The sequence below is a fragment of the Seriola lalandi genome, unplaced genomic scaffold (genome assembly GCF_002814215.2).
Source record: "Seriola lalandi dorsalis isolate HSWRI2012SDOR001 ecotype SW California unplaced genomic scaffold, Sedor1 jcf7180002055008, whole genome shotgun sequence".
Classification (NCBI taxonomy): domain Eukaryota; kingdom Metazoa; phylum Chordata; class Actinopteri; order Carangiformes; family Carangidae; genus Seriola; species Seriola lalandi.
In genome coordinates this window covers 3,038,436-3,058,522 of record NW_019525551.1, presented here as the reverse complement: position 1 = coordinate 3,058,522, position 20,087 = coordinate 3,038,436, and the positions used below count along the sequence as shown (strand labels likewise).

The 20,087-nt window shown below is 39.6% G+C and overlaps 3 protein-coding genes across 5 annotated transcripts; 1 reads left to right on the top strand and 2 right to left on the bottom strand.

Moving 5' to 3' along the window:
* Nucleotides 1–10,667, bottom strand: LOC111647708 (uncharacterized). Of its 2 annotated transcripts, XM_023397353.2 has the most exons (7): nucleotides 10,375–10,667; nucleotides 9,551–9,774; nucleotides 9,311–9,412; nucleotides 8,536–8,637; nucleotides 6,678–6,791; nucleotides 5,690–5,798; nucleotides 1–3,882 (listed from the first exon to the last, which is right to left on the bottom strand). In XM_023397353.2, the coding sequence occupies exons 1-7, from the start codon at nucleotides 10,484–10,486 to the stop codon at nucleotides 2,216–2,218; spliced, it is 2,430 nt and encodes an 809-aa protein (XP_023253121.1). In that variant the 5' UTR covers nucleotides 10,487–10,667; the 3' UTR covers nucleotides 1–2,215. The 2 variants fall into 2 exon arrangements, with proteins under 2 accessions (XP_023253121.1, XP_087027642.1); XM_087171516.1 differs by lacking the exons at nucleotides 8,536–8,637; nucleotides 9,311–9,412; nucleotides 9,551–9,774; nucleotides 10,375–10,667 and adding an exon at nucleotides 6,924–7,748.
* Nucleotides 10,668–11,180: 513 nt separating this feature from the next.
* On the top strand, nucleotides 11,181–13,377 carry pdf (peptide deformylase, mitochondrial). 2 transcript variants are annotated; one of them, XM_023397434.2, is made up of 3 exons: nucleotides 11,181–11,267; nucleotides 11,873–12,551; nucleotides 12,849–13,377. In XM_023397434.2, the coding sequence occupies exons 2-3, from the start codon at nucleotides 11,924–11,926 to the stop codon at nucleotides 13,004–13,006; spliced, it is 786 nt and encodes a 261-aa protein (XP_023253202.1). In that variant the 5' UTR covers nucleotides 11,181–11,267; nucleotides 11,873–11,923; the 3' UTR covers nucleotides 13,007–13,377. The 2 variants fall into 2 exon arrangements, with proteins under 2 accessions (XP_023253202.1, XP_023253203.1); XM_023397435.2 differs by having other exon boundaries at nucleotides 11,189–11,313.
* A 972-nt stretch (nucleotides 13,378–14,349) lies between these two features.
* On the bottom strand, nucleotides 14,350–20,087 carry spata2l (spermatogenesis associated 2-like). The gene is made up of 4 exons (XM_023397472.2): nucleotides 19,954–20,087; nucleotides 17,601–17,976; nucleotides 16,985–17,269; nucleotides 14,350–15,757 (listed from the first exon to the last, which is right to left on the bottom strand). The coding sequence occupies exons 2-4, from the start codon at nucleotides 17,970–17,972 to the stop codon at nucleotides 14,726–14,728; spliced, it is 1,689 nt and encodes a 562-aa protein (XP_023253240.1). The 5' UTR covers nucleotides 17,973–17,976; nucleotides 19,954–20,087; the 3' UTR covers nucleotides 14,350–14,725.

Sequence of the window (20,087 nt, the reverse complement as noted above, 5' to 3'; positions counted from 1 at the left end):
TTTAAACACCATATCCAAACTTTAATCAAAAACAGGAAAAGGCTCAAAACCAGAACACTAATGCACATGTAAACACACTCACTAACATCAGCTGACAAGGTAACAGGCAAGTGGGCACAGGCTAGTTCATCCTTGTGCCTTATACACTATTTGTTTTTAATCAATCTCTGAGCTCATAGAGCAGCTGAACTGATTTTGGTGCTGTGAAGAAGCACTGTGCACAAGTGGTTCTAACTTGGATCCTCTTAAGAAAAAACACTGTGAGAAAGGCCGACTCATAAAAACAGATTTGTTCTAAAGTTGATGAATGACGAGTGATTTCATACTTAAAATTGTCTCTCTTGTTCTGGGGTGGTCCACACCTGTCATACAAGTCATTTACAGACAGTCTGCCTTTCTCCACATGGCAGAAAACACTCATTTGACCTGAAATCATCACGCCCTTAACACTTGAATGAATTTGGAATAATACTGAAATTAACTAAAATGACAAATATGACTAATGCAAACTTTTTACACAGCAAGTTCTACATTTCAGAACGGTGCGTTCTGATCACACATCATTAGCAGCTGTATTACTAATGTTTTCTAATTGTTTCTGGTCCTGGCAGTATTTAGGCAGAGTGGTGCTTTGAGCTAAACACTAACACCAGGATGCTAACATGCTCACAGTGACATGCTAACATGTAGGTGTTTAGCAGGTATAATGTTTTCCATATTCACCATTTTAGCATGTTTGCATGCTGAAATTTAGCCCGTGACGATGTAGATGAAAAATTAAGGGATCACAAGAGTTATTAGAATTTTTACCAAGTGGGGATTCAGAACAAAAACAACTCTTGAAAGTTATCGCAGCTACAGTTGTTTTATGAATGTGATTGGCTGACACAGCATCTTGCTGGATGATGTCACATTGTGTTGCAGGTTGAAACAGGTTCAGCTTTGTAGCCAGCACACTGTGTGTTTGCATCCCCTCCATGCTACTGGGCTGGCCACATTCAAATATATGAGAGAGTGATATGAACGACAAGATTTCATTGCAGCCCATCCAATAGTTGTCAAGACAGTCAAAAGCACAAATGTGAACCTCATGGTAGTGGTAGAGGAAAAGTCCAGCAATGAACAAAGTCAACTGGATCATCATCTGGGGACCATGACTGTCTTTAAAAAATTTTGTGCCAATACATTGAGTAGATGTTGAGATATCTCACTGGATAAGTGAGAACCTTTGCCTGCTGATGGTGCCAGGAATAGTCAATAGGATTCATCCTCTGGTGACCATGAGTGTACATCCAACAGAGATATTTCAGCCTAGCCCAAAGTGCTGGACTGAACGACTGATAAAAAAAAACATCACAAAGATCTGTTAAGAACCCCACTGGGTTATTTAGATTTGTCAACAAATCCACACTGAGAAACCATTTTCTGTAGTTAAAGAACAGTCAAACACTCAAGATGCCTTCTATAATAACACATATGATATTCAGCACTGTTCAAACATTTACACCAACTAGTTTCTATTCATTGTGCATTTACAGCCCCTAAAGGCGGAGGTGAAAGCCCCAAGGTTCTCAAGTTATGTACAGTATGTCCTTTAAAACATATTCAATAGTCTTTTAAATTGTAAAGTGATTTTTTTAGCAGGTTTTTGGCTACAATAATCTTCACAACAAGCTAAAAGTCATATATACATATCATATATTGACATATTATTATTGAGCAGATAGCTTACAGCGGTTTCATCTGAACTCCCTGCTGTAGCTGGATATGAGGTTGATTGTTGTTGTCAGCAACTTTGTCTGTATTATAACCTGGAGTCAGATGAATAGGAGTGTAACATTCCCTTCAGACTCAGCGTCAGCTCCTAAAACCTGAATCTAGCAACACTAACTGATAAACTGAAAAATCAGACAATATTAGCTTATTGTAGATATATTAGTATCTGTGTAGATGTCGGCCAATAAATAACAAGAAATTGCATTTTACTTTGTAAAATGTCCAATTTCCTTCGAGCCTTGATCGTACAATTCTTTAAAAAGAGAATTTAAGAGATCTTTATGAGATTGTTCATGTTAAAACAGTGTACTCTTGGCAACATATTTTTATGTGATTTTTTAAAATCCCAAATATCAGTATTGGTCTCACGCCTCCACTATCACTCAGGCTATAGTCCATATGTTCAAACGTTCATATATGATTCAGGCTCCTAGCTAACTCATACTGTAGTCTTTACATAGATACATAGTCTTTTCTTTTTAATACCAGGCTTGTACTCTGGGTCGCAATTAAGAAGCGATTCCTCACTGTCATTGCTTGAAGAATAACTGGAGTAAAGATTGTTCACATCAAAAGAAGAATCTGAATCTTCTTCCTCCTCCTTCCTTCTCTCTTCATTGCTGCCTTGTAACACAGGCTCTACATGTCTGGCTGAGGATCTCCCTTCGGTCACTCGGTAACACTCCTGAGCACTCAGCCTGGTAAGACTCACATAGGGCTGTAGCAGTGTGGACTGCAGCAGAACAGCCTGACTCAGCGCTGATAACCTCAGCTGGGCTCGGCGGACTCTGCAGGTGTCAGACCTGACAGCCAGACAGTCTGAGCTGGAGGTAGAGGAGACGACAGTGGAGAATGGTAGCATCTTTGATTGAGAAGGGCTGGTGTTGTTTGTCTGGGGTTTGATGGAGTTCTGAGGGACAACCTGTGGAGATGATATTGTAGACAAAGTGATTTGATTAGCAGTAAAGACCGAGGTAGTTGGGGCCTTTTCATACGGTTCAGCCAAAGGGTTTTGACTGAATCCATCCAGAGTCTGTGATTGTCCGGTGGTAGTGCAAGCCCTTCTGCGCTTTCTTGAAAGTCTGGAGAAAGACTGTTGAGTTTGTGTTTGGCTGGTAAAAGTAGCTGCATCATGGGATACTGAGCCTGTTTGCAATTTGGACGTGGTGTTTGGGGGATTTGTTGGGGCCACACTTTCTAATTGATCAAATGTAGAGTCTTTGTTCCTTGAGGTATGGCAATGAGGAGAGGTTAGTACCTGAGAACTGGAAGCAGAAGCTGTCTGCGTGTGACCAGACATGATGAAGTGATTTAGAGATGCTTGATGGGGTTTAAAGGTAGGGCAGCTGTGTCCGGCAGAGGCAATGTCTATCAGTCGGACCACCGGGGACAACAGAGCAGACAGAGGAGTGTCTCTGGAGGAGGGCAGAGGTGGAGCTTCAGTTTGAGAGTTATCACTTGCTGCTCCAGAGCGCTGCCCATCTTTGGGATTTGCCGGTTTAGACACCTCGGCTGCTATCTGAGCATGGGTGGTGGTCTGGGAAGGTGGATGCTGTTGGGCAGGGGGACAGGGGATGAGGTCAGAGGGGGTGAGGTCCTGTGATGAAGAGGTGGATGAGGATGACTGGAACAGTGGTGGAGAAGAAGAAACATTGGCCTGAAGCAGCAACAGCTCTTCTGAACACTCGTCAGGACACCCCTGCAGGATGCTCTTCACCCATCGCCGGTGTTTGGAACAGAAATGAGGAGAGGAAGAAGCCTCCCGAACACATTCCCTGCTTCTCTGACTGCTTTCCCGCCTTACTTTGTCACTGCCCTCTTCCTCCACCCTCTTGATTACCTCACCATCTTCCTTTCTTTGCTGATGTCTACTAACATCTAAATGACTGTCACTCTCCCACAAAAGGGGGCTATCCTTGGACACTTCATGGGCAGCCCCCTCTCCTCCCTTAAAAACCTCTAGGGGAGTTTTGTCTTCCACTGACTTGAGAAGGACGTTTGTGGAGCTGCCATATGACACAGACTTTGAGAGTTGAGAGCTTTCCATTTCATTGTCTCCATGTTCTGATGACTGAGAAACCCCGGCTGGACGACAGGAAGCAACATCTAGAAGAATGGAGAGGCAGTTCATTTTGATTAACAAATGTGCAGTTAGCATTAGGATAAGAAATGTATTACAACCATCCTCTCCACAACATTGTGGCAGGACAGAGAAGCAGCTACAGTACAGCTGCAGTAAACGTCTCATCTCACTGCTCTGCAGAACAGAGAGGTTCAGAATATCTTTGTTCCCACTGCCATCAGGCTATACAACACCTCAGCCAAAGGAAGTGGACCAATCTAATTATTATTGTTTATTTATTATTATCATCAACAATGAGCTAATGGACACATGAATTTCTCCTAGGGGGTAAATAAAGTATCTATCTATCTATCTATCTATCTATCTATCTATCTATCTATCTATCTATCTATCTATCTATCTTTATGCAGATACACTCACACACGAAGACACAATAACACACTTCATATGCACAAAAATGTTTTATTGTCTTTTATCTATTTTATTTTCATTGTGTTTTGTCCGTGTTATTGGTTTTATTTTATTACCTTTTTCACTTCTTTTTCACATGTACATTGGTTTAAAAGAGTTTTTCTGTTTATATTATACTGTCTTATTATCAGCTTGTCAGTCAACTGTAAAGCACTTTGAATTGCACTTACCTGTATCAAAGGTGATAAAAATGACTGACTGACTGATTGATTGACTGAATGATTTATGGACTCCCATGGTGATTTTTTTTAATTGAAGGTAAATACAAGAGTAACAATATCAGTATCGTAATGGCCTTTTCAGACATGAAATATGTAGCTAACACTGCTTCATCTATTTTTTACATATCATTACGTAAAATATTTGTTATGGCTTTATTCAGAAATGACAAGCCAGTTATGGAGGGAGTAAAATTAAAAGTAGTGTTGTTGTATTTCAGGCTATTAACGTTAAAACTGTTTAATGATTTATGCTAGTGGATATTTAGGTGCTAAGGGGGAGTTGTTGTTTAAACATCTGCCTCAGGGAAACTATTTACAACCACTGATAAAGATCACCCTATGGGCATGTGTAGGGGGCAGCCGGAGGTAACAGAGGTAGATAATTGGTAATTTATATGTATACATTAACTGTCTTCCTTTGAGCGTGCCGAGCTTTAGGTAACACTTGAGGTCGGAGTCAGACGGGAAGGAGGAAGCCAGCAGAGCCAATCAGAAGACAACAAAACGCCCATGCACATTTCTTTGTTTGTACTTGTATAAATACACTGGATCAGGAAAAGTTAGGTTGTCAGACTGTGGACTGACCAACACTTGTTATTGGTTAGGAAAAGGCACATCTGATCCAGAATTCTGTAATTGTTCATTTCTTACTGAAAAGATTCAATAAACAATTTGAACTAAATTCTTTGGTACGGACATTCACTGGTCTTTTGAGTATTTTGAACACTGCACTCACCCCATGGGGGTGAGAGTTTTTTTCTCTAAACAGCAAAAGCTCCTTCAGTAGTATTAAAATTGCAACCACTATGGAAATGACAATGGAAGGATACATCACGTTACTGAGGGCAAAATAAAACTTAGTAAAAAGAAAACAACTAACATAAACAAATACCATGGCAATTCAGTCTGATTATTGGGCTGGAGCTGCATCACTGATGACGTTTAATACTTCCTGTTGTATTTTGATAATGCATTCCTGAATTAATATTATAAGCGTGAGGAACATTCCAACACACACACTGCTGAGTTTCCCCAAATAAATTTTTTCATCAATCATTTGTGTGTGTGTGTGTGTGTGTGTGTGTGTGTGTGTGTGTGTGTGTGTGTGTGTGTGTGTGTGTGTGTAGGTCTTTCTTACCGCAGTGCAGCAGTTTCCTTAGAGTTGTTGCTATGGTCGTGGAGTCAGAGGTAATTACTTCCAGCAGCAGTTTCTCCTCTTCAGTAACAGGACTTTCTTTCTTCAGGATCTAGTGAACATATTCATATAGTATATGAAAAAATTCCCATCATGGTCAGAGGTAATTCAGCTGTGGCTATTTTCTGGTTCTTCTATGGACTGAGTGAAAGGTACCCTGAGAAGTTTTTGTCCACTAATGGCGCTATGGAGCAATGTTTTGATGATTGGGACTAAATTAGTGTTCATTTTGTTGTATGTATTAAAAATGCAAAAGCACACACAGATTAACTGTCAAACACATTTGATCGTCTGATCTTGTCTAATTTGAATGGGTCCATCTACTGGTTATTAAAATGCAATGGTTAGGTTTGTAGAAGATTGGTTTTGGGCTTGTTGTGCAGTGGTTAGCTCCCTCGTACTTAGCTGTGTTGCATACATAAAGGTTCCAAATATTTTCTTTACTAATGTATTTAAATGGTAGTGTACAACCTATAATTAACAATTACTATATAACACAGTCTTGTACAACACTACCACCTGGGCAAAGTAATTGCTGCATTCTTCATCAGACAAGCTGTTATTTCTTATTTTTACATTAATTTTCTTTTAGCCTAAAATCACTTGGATGAAATCTCATTTGAAAGCACTTAAAGCTTTTGAAAGCTTAAATTTGACTGAAATGCTGATTCTTGGTCTCGACTAAAACTTACAGATATTCTCTGACATACAAGACAAACCGATATAATAACGCAGTACATAATAAACACTGCAGTGTTTATTTGTAGTACAACTGAGTGCGACACATTTATAAATCACACCAGCAGAGTCAGTACAGCTTTTTACTATATGATTGTACATCTCATCGACCAAAACCATGTTTAGGGCAGCTTTTTCCAGATGGGACCAAACTGCAAGCAGATTAAAGTGTACAATACTGGAAAACACAAACCTTATCAATGAAAGTATCTCCTGGTAACACAGTCTCCAGCTCATGTAGATAGTGCAGCAGCCTGTCCTCTACTTTCTGGGCATAATGTTCACCGTACTGCGTCTCCATCTGTTTCTGAAACACAGACAGCATGTGTCATATCATCTGGATATGTACATCACGGTTTAGACACTTTGGCTTTAATTATACATTTCAAAAGGTAGAGAGTAAATGTATCAAGGTGCAAAGGTATGAAAAAAAAATGACCTGCGTTACACACAACTTGGTGTGATCTTTTCTTTTGCAGTCAGATGGTAAATGAAACAGTCGGGGTATGGGTTTCCATAGAAACCGGTTGTTTTGGTCCACAATGTTGCTCTCCATCTGTCTGTTTACTGTTTTAACTACTGAACTTTAATACTTGCGTTCCAGAGATTTCTGGGAAACTGTTTTTGCCTAACTTCTCTCCGCCGCATATAAACAAGACTTTGTAGAGTTGTTCCTCACAGCAGTCAGAGTTTGTTAGGTCTGATTGGCCACAAGAAGAAACAACTACCATTAATCACTCCTCATTACATCCTTTTCTGGATGTTGCACGTACATGGTTACCTCTACATGTGTATGGTGCACATAGGGATTTATCTTCAAATGCAGATCTGTAGCGCCCCCTGCCAGATAGAAAAGGACTGAGAGAGAAACCCTGTGCTGTGGACTAATTCAACAGAGAGCTACATGTCTGTAATACCTTGAGACAACACTGACCATTCATTCTCTTATACTCCCAGTTCACACCAACCACAGCAGGATAAACGAAAAATAAACTGAAAATATTTTGTTGAGACAAAAATTAAGGACATACAGTGCCACTTTTCCATTGGACCTCACTGTATGTGCTTATTAAAACTTCCTCTGGCCACTGAGTTGGCAGGTTAAAGACACATTCAGTATAATTACAGGATGTGTGAGCTGTGTGCTGAGTCCTATTTTCCTTTGTGCTTTACATAATAATATTTTGATTAAAGAATATCAATTCTTTAGGAAATGGCTCGACAAAATGATCCAATGTAGAGGTGATCAGAAATCAGAATGGTCGTTAATAGCTTTCTCTCTAAAGCCTGAAAAACAAGATCTGACAGATGTTTAATTAGTATTTATCATTTATCATCATATTTGTCAGAGATGTATAAATTCTGTTATAGATGTCTGAAATTTTGATTTTGTAAAATTATTCATGAGGGTTTTCTTTATTCTAAGATATTTTGTAGTATTGTATGAAAATGACTGACTTTAGTTCATTTTTGGTGTCCTGTAAGCCGAATGCAGACTGGGCCTAGTTGTATGAATGCAGCATGAGACAATACATTTGAAAAAATTATATAAAAATATAATTTGTTTATTTATACAACTGGGATAAAAATTCAGTTGTGTAAATAAAATCTACTCATCGTTTCAGTAACATTACCATGTTACTATAAGTCTATTTAAGGGAAAATGCATTTTCAACCCACTCTAGTTTGTCTACAAGGTCAGACGTGGTGTAGAGGATAATGCATCTGGACTCAGCACACCTCCACATCAGGATTTCATTTATGGACTTCTCATCTGCGTTTTACACTATAAACATAATATACATTACGCAACAGACCTGTGGAGCTAGAGGTCAATCAAACACTAGTTTCATTGATTATGAACTTGATTGTAGTTCAGTGATAGTTCAGTAACAAGGCAATCAATCTCACCCCTTCCCCCTGCTCTTCCATCTCGTGCTTTAAGGTACCACTTGGCAAGATGAACACCTTCAATCAAAATGTCCTTCATCCCCACAGCTATTAAATCAATCAAACAAGGCACATACAGATATTCAGACCTGTTTTTCTACCTTAATATAATCTTCAAGTTTGTCCTTGTCCATAGCAAGAGCTTGTGCCAGAGCCTTAAAGTCCATATTGTTCTTCCTCATGAGGAACATCTCATGTTGGTTCTGTGCAAGAAAACAGGACATAAAACAGAAGATCATTGTTGCAGCTATTCATTTTGGTAAGATTTTAAAATAGGCAGTAGTTAGGGACGGCAAGGTGATACCATACTAACTTGGACAATGCTGTAAATGACATGCTTGTTTGATTACCTTGTCTATAAATAAGTAAGTTAATTTAAATTAATCAGACAGATTTTTTAGCTAAATTAAATAGATAATAATGCCCAGACAGACATCGTTAGATTTTTTCCTCAAAAATTCACTCCATTTAAATAATTTGTTTTTTAATCTGCATCTGATATTAAATTTTATTCTCTTAGTTGCAGTGACTTTGCAACAATAACTTAAAATATTAATAAATCGCCACCTCATGAAGTTGATATGGCTAATATTAGCAGACATGCGGCGAGTGGTGAGAATGAACCAAAACAGTGAGCTTAAAGAGGCTAAAATGCTCTGTAGAGATGAGGGAAACTGCAGAACAGACCCCTTCCCCATTGAAAGTCATCTTTTTTTCCATTCTTTATATCAAAACAATGATTAGTACAACTTTAGGTAAAATTTAAGCCCCTGACTTCTACACATGTCTAAGATCAACTGAGTAAGAGCATGTTTAGCTGTTTCAAAGACTTAGAAATATGCAGAACGTTGGACAGTTTCAGTGTTGGACACTTACACATTGATCTTGGTATTGAGGTAGTTTACTTGGGAAGAACTGGGCGATTTTAAACAGAGTATCAACCATTCCTCGACCCTCCCTGAGCATCCACATAATCACCTGGACAGAGAAACAATAACCAAGAGAGAGGGGTAGATAAACAGAAAGCACATAAATACAGCCATGGAATAACTCTACTAGAACATGTCAGTAGCACCAGTTTTACAGGCTGAAGGTTACCAGCACTCACTGCCATACCATGGTTTTAAGGCCAAACATGACCTTCATGTGTTTGATGGGAGTCACCAGTCTGGGTAGAAGTCTGTAAGTGGCTTCCAGAAAGCCCATCACTTTTTCGAAGTGCTCCATGTCCCTGTTCTTCACAATGGAATATACCTGGGCAGAGGCAACACGCAGCCTCCAGGAATCCTCAATGCTAAGAGGCTGAGAGTCCACATCTGGCCAATCAGAAGGGTCCACAACTGAGCGAAAAAAACATGAAGCACGTCACATCCTCCTCTGATTTTAATTTCATTGTATCTGTCATTTTTAGTCATCTGTTGTGTTTTGCAGTGACTCTCCAACAAGGTTCTCTATCTCATCGGAAACATTTTCTCACACACAGGTCTTTCATATTGATGTAAATCTATTCAAATTAAAGCTGAGACTCTTTCATTGTTGTTTAAGAATTAAAAATGAAAATGAATGAATTAAATGAAAACTTAAAGTGATCAACAAAGATGTTAACACTGAGCAACTTGTGGCTGCGCTAACTTATCATATCTTTGCTTACATAGGCTCCTTATATATACTTACACATATCAATGTACTGTATATATTCATACTCAATACATACACAGGCAGTACAGTAAACAAATGCATACAGTCTGTTATATCTGTCCTGCAGTTTGTTTTAACCTAGATTTCCAAGCCTGCATGCAACAATAGTTTTCTGTATGGTGACAGTTAAGCACACAAAACAAACAAACAAACAAACAACGTTGTTGCAGTGCAATGTAATAAAACGTAATTAAAGTGTTATTACCCCAACTTTCAGTACATAAAAATAACTGAACACCGACCTTCTTGTATATCCATCATCTTGTGAACCCAGACGTACTCTATGATCCACACCGGTAACTTTGGTAAACTCAGTAAACAGTTACTGTCAGCCTGCAGCGCTCTTCCCTCCATCACACTGATACCACGACTCTCAGCTCCGCGGGTTTCTGAAGACCGGGCATCAGCCGCTGGACCTTTCAAAGTCGAGTTATGAATGGGCTCCGATCGCCCACCATGCTGGACATGTACAGACAAGTTGAAGATGTCAATTGTTCACCACCGAAGTTCTATTTACAGATCATTTCGCCTTTTGAAAAACTTGCAAAATCACTTCCGGGTCAAACTCACTGAAGACGGTTGTCATGTAAATAAAGTTTGTTTTAGGAAATTTTACAACGAATCAGAGATATTAGTTCTTAAATAAAAGAATCAGATATAATTTCAACAAAAAAGATGGAAATTATTATTTTTTTTAAAACAAAACAAATACATAAATTAAAAAATTATAAATATATAATTTAGGTGGGAGACTTCTTCAGACAAGCGTTTCAGAATATACATTAACTACTGACATGGACTTCTTGTTTATTACCAATTTAAGAGACTAAAAGTAACGTTCAAGATCAATTAGAAAGAACTAAAATGAGGGAATTGATTTAAGAAATTTCGCCAATGAATATTAAATTTCCCCAATGAAATTAAGAGGTAAATAATACTGCAGACGTTTTTGTCCTTACTTTCAAAATAAGTGAAAATCATTCTTCTAATACATCCATGGTGAAAATATGCAGGTAGACCTTTATTCTGAAGTTTACTCTCCCGTGTGACTTTGTTGACCCGGAACTAGCTTCACTGAGCTGCGGTAACGTCCTCTCCTAAGTGTGTGGTGTTGGTCCTTTCCAACTAGTGCAAGGTAACCGAGATATACACAGTCTTTAAATTGGCAAATACTACTCTTGGTTAGTAGAATTACTAGTGTATTTTGTATATGTAACGTCTATATTCTCATGCTAACGACTTAGCTTTGTACCTTGTAGTGGCTATTGACTGGGCGCGCATGTTTCGCTTCACCAGACTACCCCGTCGGCGGTGTTTAACGTACTGCTCAGCTATATTCTGCTAAACGGAGGAAGCGTTGCAGCAAACTAACCGCATGAATGATTGACAAAGATTATATCTAATATAAAATGACCAAAATCTTGCTATGGCATCTCAAATTGAAATGTTTTAGCAATTGCGCCCCCCAGTGGCAGAAGTAAACACTGCGGCACTGGCCTGAAATCAGATGAGTGGCTGTAAATCAATGCCCATGGTTTTGGAATGACATGTTAAACATTAAATTATAGGTGTAATGTTTGTCTGGACGTATGAGGGCAAGATTGGGCCTGAATTTAAATGTTTCATTGTCATCAAATTAATGACTTCATTAAGTCTCAAAATGTGGCATGTGGTCTTCATGACACAGGGTAAGAAACATTAAGTAACTACATGTCCTTCTTTTGTATGATGTCCCCACAGCACTGTGTATCACCCCCTGATGTGATACTTCTTCCCAGTTGAAGCTCCACCATGAACACAACATCATGTGTATCTTTGCTCCAACTCTCCAGAACGGGGTTCAGACTTTGTGCATCCAAAGCCCCTCACTGCAGAGCCTCAGCCTCGAGTTCACCAACAGTGACCTACACTAGTCTTTCACACATCTCACCCCACTCACCTGTACCCTGCAGACGCTCTTACTGCATCAATGTCAAGGTGCGCTCCTATCTCCATTACATGAAACGGAAGATTATACCCTCTCCCAGTCCTCCGTATGGTCACGTGTGCCAAGTAGGAGACCCAGTGCTGCGTGCCAGCGCAGCTGCTGTTGACCCTGCAGCTGTAACAGGGCCGGAGATCCAAAAGGTCATCAACACCATGGTGAAAGTGATGCGGAAGCTTGATTGCGTTGGACTGAGTGCACCTCAGATTGGGGTGCCACTCCGCATCATGGCCCTGGAATATCCGGAGAGGATGTTGGAAGAGAGTTCGACAGCATCGAGGGAGGTCCGTGGTCTCGCCGTCCAGCCCCTGAGAATCTTCGTCAACCCACAGCTGAGGGTGCTGGATGGTCGGACTGTGCTGTTTCAGGAAGCATGTGAGAGCATCTCAGGCTACTCTGCCACAGTTCCTCGCTACCTGTCTGTGGAAGTATCTGGTACGCATGTTTATAACTTGATCCTGTGTTTCCTATACAACATTGCCTTTTACATTTTTCACCATTTGTGCCAAATATCATCTGAGTCTTAAAAAAAAGACACTAAAAAAACAATAAAAAAGATTCTAAACGGAGCATTTTATAAGAGTATGAATAGTGTTAATAAGGGTGCTGACACTAGACTAGGTTTCTGATGTGATATTGGCATCTCTGTGTCTTATTAGTAGACACATTAAAAGGACAGATACTAATACATCTCTGTATATTTTTCTTGTCCCCTGCATGCTCTTCCTGCAGGTCTGAATGAAAAGGGTGAAGCTGTCACGTGGCAGGCCAGCGGCTGGACAGCTCGTATCGTCCAGCATGAGATGGACCACCTGGATGGGGTCCTCTACATTGACCGCATGGACAGTAAAACCTTCATCAACATCAACTGGCACGAGCACAATCAATAGAAACCGGACAAATCCTCAGGACCGACCACGGACATTTACATCAGCGATCGGTAAAACTGATGATATGATTTAAGTTTTGCTCCACACCATCTGTGAACCTGAAATTCTTTTGGAATTTGGTTCCAGGATCATGGAGAATTGCTTCAAATAAAAATACATCAGAGCACTGGAAGTGTTTTTGTGGTTGCTACAAGGTGCATGGCAGAAACCCCAAAGCAGTTACATCCCTTTAAAATGCAGCCAAGAGAGCAAAGTTCTGTGGACCTCCAGATGCTTGATAAATAAAGAAGCTGAAATGTTCATGATAAAATTTGTGAATTATGTCTGACACTGTCATGATGAATAAAATGCTTGTACAGCAAAAAATATGACCCATTTCAATAGATGACCTCCATCTGTTCAACTCCTGTAAATACACTGATGTAAAACATCATGAAATTATCCAGAAGCTATCACTAAAGTTCTTTGAACAAAAATGTCAAATAATAATATAAAACACAATTTGGACGAGTCTACGTGACCCTGGTCAGATTTGGACGGGGGACGCACGACATGTCCTGGAAAAACAGTCTAACAACTGAATGCAAGTTTTCTGGAGTTCTGTCTGCAGGATATTTCCAAAATACTAAATGAAATATAGTCGTAAATTTGGCCAAATTACTGATTAGATTTTGATTGGATTTAATCCATCCAATGAAAAGCAGGCACCTCCAGGTTAAGAATATTTAACATATATTTCCTATTAAATTATTCCACAGCTGATCTGTCACCAAGCTTAAAAATGCAGTTCATCATATTATAAATGTGTGTATATACTGTACATACTGTACATCATTACATTGGCTCTCCTCATCCGTTAGTGCACTTTTTCCTGCTGTATTAACTGAAATCTTGTCAAAAAAACATGTTGGTTTAGGGTTAAAATTATTAGTTTATTAATTAAAAAATAATCAGCAACAATTTTGATCACTGATTAATCATTTAAGTCATTTTTAAGCAAAAATGCCCAAATATTTCAACCGAGCCTTTAGGGAAATTGTGACGGCCATTTTATCAACCAAACAATGATTTGATAAACCAAGAAAATAATCTGCAGATGAACTAATAACAATAATTGTTAGATGAGGCCTTTGTTTGTTTCAAGAGCAATTACATACAAAAAGAGCCACATACTCAGCCAAAAGGTAAAGGCATTCAAATGTTCTCAGAAAGGACTTGATTAGTGTTCAATATGACTGAATACAGTAATAAACGTGAGAGCTGATGTTTCTGGTATATACCAGAACTCTACTGTCACCAAGTCATTTGCTCAGGTATGATAAAACACATTTAACACAGACAAGTGGCAGATCGACCATTTTTACTCCAGTCTGAGTGCAGGCATTGAATACAGATGAAAACAGATGTCCGTGTGCTTTGCACCAAGTTACATTTAAGTGACTCAAGAGCACAAACTGTAACCACAACCTCAAGTCTCAAAGATACACAATACTTTAAAATGATGATGATGGTTAATATGTCCATTTACAGAATACCTGGATGAAGAAGAATAATGAGAGAAGTTGCAAATAGAAAACTGGAGCACACATAATACTGCATTTCAGAATTGTGTCAAGGCAACATTTGGATTTGATTGTTCTTGATTTTAAAGTGTGCATATTTAAGGCATTGTGATTTTGCTAGTTGTGCCTCATTAGTGCACCACTTTTCTAATACACATCACACAGAGGATGACTGGTCAAAGGTTTGGCCACAGGTGCATACAACAGGATTTCTGTACCAACAATCCCGGCAATACTCTTTTCCACAATATCTGCACAGAACCAGAGGGTTTCTGGGACATGTCCTCCCGCAGGCACACACTTCCAGCTTTTTGATTGTGTGGTGCTGTCTTTGGCAGCCGTCTACATCTCTGCAGGAACGAGTGTGGAAGACACTGCAGGTGTGGCACAGGACCTGAGGGTCCAGCTGGGCGAGGTTGCAGCAGTCGTGATAGGTGATTGGAGGAAGAGATGGATTTATGGATTCAGGGTCATGATACCGAACTAATGAAGACATTGCTGCGCTGCTGCTGCTGGTGAGAGTTGGTATTGCCCTGTCACTCACTCTGAGACTTTCACTCTGTGCTGACTCTGCTCCTTGTTCTTTCATTTCTTCAGCCATATTGTAAGACGTCACAATACTGTGGTTCTTCATAATGCATTGCTGATGCAAGTCACAGGTGATATTGTGCAAAGTGTTGCATTCAATACATCGATTAGGATAGACAGTAGAAGACTGGAGACAGCTGCAGAAGTGGTTGGCTTCAGCATCACTCCTGCAAAGCTCCATCGCTTCTAACTGCAGACTGACTGACTGTGACTCTGCTTTGTCAAACCCTGACTCCTCATAGGGATGTCTGCTTTGCCTCTTGCTGGCGGAGCTTCTGGTGCCCTGTGACTCCAGAGGTGACACCTTGGGCAGCTGGCAGTTGAGTGTAGAGATGCAGACCTGCTGTGTGACAGCCAGGGAGGTGGATGAGGAGGACAAGGATGTCATTCCGTTGCTCTGTGTTTTGACAGGAGCGGGAGATGCACTACTTGGAGTCAGCCAGGCTAAAGAGCGGGGACTTTCGTCATCATTGACAAGTGCCTCTCTCTGCCGCCCATTAACATGCTCATCTGTGTACAGATCCATGTCCATTTCTCCATCCAACGGCTCCATCAGTGGCTGCTTGACTTTCAGTGTCTTCTTGGTGTTTTCCAAGGCGACCTATTGACATGCAAGGACAATAAATCTTCAATAGTTATTTAACCATCTGAGGACGATGGGTGGTTCTATTAAAATCCTTGCGATATTAAGCGTAGAAATGTGGTTTAAATGTTAGAATCTGTAGACTGTCCACTTTTCCTTACATGTTCTTGTGAGATCATACATGACTCATAGCCTCTAAAATTTGGTTAAAGTAATATTACTGTGATATTACAAAATTTCATTTTATGAACCTATAGACTTTGGTAAACCCATTTCAGGTACCAAAACAATTCATCCAAATCAGTAAAGGTTTGTTTTCACAAAATATTTGAAGAACTTCAAAAACAAGGCTTAAATTTTTCAGCATTTGGGCTAAATTATCTCTTTGCACAGTGCGCTACGACAAAAAGGGGCCTCATTACAGAAAGAGCTGAGATTGTTCTGAAAATTCTGATATAAAGCACTTTGGTATTATGTTATATGCAAGTACCCTATTTATTTATATTAAAAAATTTAAGAAATAATGTAGTAATCGAGAAAATGCCCTTAGACCTCAGAGGGCTGAGTACTGAACAGCAAAGCTCCCTAAAACTGTCAAGTATTAAAAGCTGGCAATAATGTCACTTGCGCTGGACATTTCAATCAATAACCAGTAAAAATGTGTGAGGCATCCAAGCAGAAAAGAGAGTCATTTAAAATCTATCTGGAAAACTCATTTAATGAGCCTGAAACCCCATTTTAACTGGATTTATATTTGAAAAGGATATATGAAATAGAATATTAGCAATGGTGAGACTCACAGATCTGGATAGAAATGTATCCAGTGCCAAACGGTAGCAGAAAATTTGTCAAAGTCAGCATATTCCCACAGCCTTCTACATAAAAGATCATCTGTTTCATCTTGTTACAGCCCTTCACTGAAACTACCTGATGTTCACAGAGTGAAATACCGAAGGCCAAGACTCCATGGTCTTCTATGGTGGCGCCATTCCATCAGATAACACTATTTGTGTCTAGTCCATTATTTTATGCCTGACTTATTTGGTTCCTTTGGAAACTTTGGGATCTCCCCTAAAATGCAAATAAAATGCCTGTGGGTTTGACCAATGTCTAGAAGCGTGAGTGTGGTTGGAGCGGTTAATCACAAAGCGGGGGCTGCATCCCATCTCTACATAACAGCTTTTCAAAATAAAGACCTCACCCCACGAGTGACGAATTCATTTTCCAAACACCAGGCAAACATACCTGTAGGTTGTTTCCTCTCTGCCTCTCTCTCACCAAACTCAGCTCCCACTGGGGCTCACCTACATGTTTCCCAAGAGCTGCTTGAAGGAGGCGGCACTCACAACGGGCCAGGTAGAAAGCACAAGACAAGTGGAGGAGTTCATCCAGAGAAGCAGCGAGTGCCTGGAGAAAAAGTTGCTCGTGCCGAGAAGAGCTGGGCTGGTATCCTAACAGGCCAAACAGTTTCTTAATCTGTGGCATCGACAGCACAGGTTTGATATAGTGGGTGAACATGCCGGAGTACATCTGGGACACGAGTGGAAACAAAGAAAAACAAACAAATCAAAAATTAGAAAATCAATCAATCAAATATCTTTACTTATTTCTTATCAGATACATTGTCTCTTTTACAAGAGAGACCTCGCTAAAATATCATATAGTCATGTAAAAACATGCGTCATATTTGAACCCCTGAACTGATTTTGTCATGGACATGTCATGTCATAACCCTCACCCTCACCCTAACCCTAACCAAAGAGCATTTTATTTTTAATGGCCATTTTGATGATATTATAATAGCCCGGACCCCCTAAATCAGAAATTTAATCATAGATTCCATCATTTTTTTTCTGCCAACCTTGACTACTTTGTACTCTTCCCTCCAGGGACCGAGGTACAGGTTCAGGGCCGCTTGCTCCAGGACCTCAAAAGCTTTAGCCAGGCCTTGCAGCCCTCCTCTGGCTTTGACTTGCCCACCCCTGGCTGCTCTTGTTGCTGATGCCATTGCTGCTGCCTTGAGCGACTCCTCCATCACACTCAGTGGATCCAGACCCAGGCAGTGTGTCTCCTGAGCATCTCCATCCCTCAGTGGCCCCTCCACCTGCTTCCACAGCTCCTCATCTCTGCACGCCAGGTTGGAGCCTCGTCCCATAATTTGCTGCTCCAGACTGTGATCATAGGCATTCTTAAGATCGCTGGCTCTCTGCTTGGAGTTGCTCATCTCTATCATTCAGCTGAGCGGGAGACAAACAGGACAACGAAATGAAGGATGAAACTCTGTTCTCATCTGATAATAACTGTGCTGTTCGAACATAATCATTATTTGGCCAATCTGATCTAATCCATTATTTTACAGTTTCCCAGATCCAGAAGATCCAAATCTTCTTAAATTAAAATGGAGGATGAGCTTCAGCAGGAGATTTGTATGTTAATGATATCTTGATCAGTTATGAGACCAATTTTAATATATAAACTACATACACATGTTCCATATGCTAGTCAGTGCTTAATCCAAATTAATACAAAGGCTGTGATGCTCCAACAGTAAACTCCACTGCATCCTTACAGCTGTAAGCATGAGCACATCACCCCAGGCCCTGTTCACTTCAGAATTCAGGTTAAGACTTTGCTGCTTACTTTTAAGAATCTTAATGGTCAGGCCCCACCTCATATCACCTCACCTCACCTCACCTCACCTCACCGATTTTATTCATTGGCACTCTGCTCCTGGATCTCTCAGATCTGAAACTCATCCCTCCTGTATGTCCTGTTTATTCACTGGCCTTTTTAGCTCACAAATCTTTTACTTCGTTGTCATGTTCATAATTGTATGAAACTGTATTTTTGTTAGTATGTTTACATATTCTGTATACCCTATATTTACTATTCTTTCCTTGTGTTTTACTTATTCTATACATTTGTTTTATTTGCTTTTATCTATTTTAATTGTCCTTTGTACATTTGTTCAGCTCCAGTTGTTTTTAATTGTGCTTTAGAAATAAAGTTGAAGTGAGTTGACTTAACTTCCTCATGCCTCAGGGCAATGTGGTGAATATGATTCTGCTGAATGCATTTTAATACATAGATTAATTTCCTGTCATAAGATGGCAAACTAGTGGGAAGAGATTTTGAGATAGAATACTGTTAAAACCAAATGCCGTTATGGTCATTGTGTCAGAGACACTGTCCACATTAATGGTAATATATATATATATATATATATATATATATATATAAATAAAAAATGATAAATACATAGAGAGACTCTACAACACTCGTGGCTTTATAACAGCAAAGAAAATTTTACTATAACACTAGTACTTCAGTACAACTGTGGTTAAATCACTTGTCAGATGTTATCTGCCTTGAGATAATGGGTGCAAACCAAGCTAAGGGAACTATGCCACTGGAAATACTAAGTATTACAACCCTTTGCTGCATGAAATATTACAAATTACGTTAACTATAATTGTTTCGAGCTTAAATCCACTTGTGCTTAAAACCGAAAGTGAAACTTGTGACACTTTGGCCCAAGTGAAAGAAAAAAAGATTATGTAAAGTTTCTTGTGTAATGAGCAAACGTGCTGACCGACACCGTAAGGTCAGGTTAAGTCAGGTCTCTGCTATAAACTGGCCTTGTTGTTGTCTGCAGCTCAGTTTGAGCATTAGCGTATTTCATCACTGACTAGCTAGTTTTGCTAGGTTAGCTGTTAATGTTGCGTCCTGCTTTTAATGGCGAGAACTTCAAACCAAATCTCTCCAAACCAAAAATCTCTTGCTTTTTTTCTAAACGATTTTGTCATAATATAACACTCGAAAGATTTTCCGAAGGGTGACGGCTTTTATTCATTTCAGTTAACATACATCCCACCAAATCAAGTAAACTTTTAGCACTGGGTCAGACCATGGTGTTTAATTTTCGAGAAAAGACTCAGGAAGTAACATCTAATATTCTCAGAAAAATAAAAACTTCAAACGGATTAGAGGTGTATGTTGTCTTGGACATACGGCGAATTAAAGGTCGACCCCCGTTGATTAAATTAATAGTTCGGTATATTCTTTTACACAAAACAACATTCAATTTCTACAATTGTGAACGACATCTCTAACCAGCCAACCATTACTGGTGTTAAAGCTAAGCTAACGTCATTTCGTCGTATTTTGACCATAGTATCAGCTTTGATTGACAGACTAGAGACACAAATACTCACCTGTTCTTGACACTTAGTCAGATGTTTATCAGTGAATCGTATAAAACATTTCCGGCCACACGGTCATCGCCGTATAGCTACTAGCTGCTTGATTTTCTAGAATAAAGTAAACATTGTCACGTGTCAAGGATTTC

Bases quoted from the DNA above. Each gene is read 5' to 3' on its own strand.
- LOC111647708 (XM_023397353.2), bottom strand. From the start codon at position 10,486: ATGGAGGGAAGAGCGCTGCAGGCTGACAGTAACTGTTTACTGAGTTTA. The intron at 9,413-9,550 runs GTATGGCAGTGA...TTCTCTGTCCAG, and splicing joins TGTTTGGCCTTAAAACCATG to GTGATTATGTGGATGCTCAG. The intron at 8,638-9,310 runs GTAAGTGTCCAA...TTTCTTGCACAG, and splicing joins CTCAATACCAAGATCAATGT to AACCAACATGAGATGTTCCT.
- pdf (XM_023397434.2), top strand. From the start codon at position 11,924: ATGAACACAACATCATGTGTATCTTTGCTCCAACTCTCCAGAACGGGG. The intron at 12,552-12,848 runs GTACGCATGTTT...CTCTTCCTGCAG, and splicing joins CCTGTCTGTGGAAGTATCTG to GTCTGAATGAAAAGGGTGAA.
- spata2l (XM_023397472.2), bottom strand. From the start codon at position 17,972: ATGATAGAGATGAGCAACTCCAAGCAGAGAGCCAGCGATCTTAAGAAT. The intron at 17,270-17,600 runs GTTGGCAGAAAA...CTCGTGTCCCAG, and splicing joins AAGAGTACAAAGTAGTCAAG to ATGTACTCCGGCATGTTCAC. The intron at 15,758-16,984 runs GTATGTTTGCCT...GCATGTCAATAG, and splicing joins AGAGAGGAAACAACCTACAG to GTCGCCTTGGAAAACACCAA.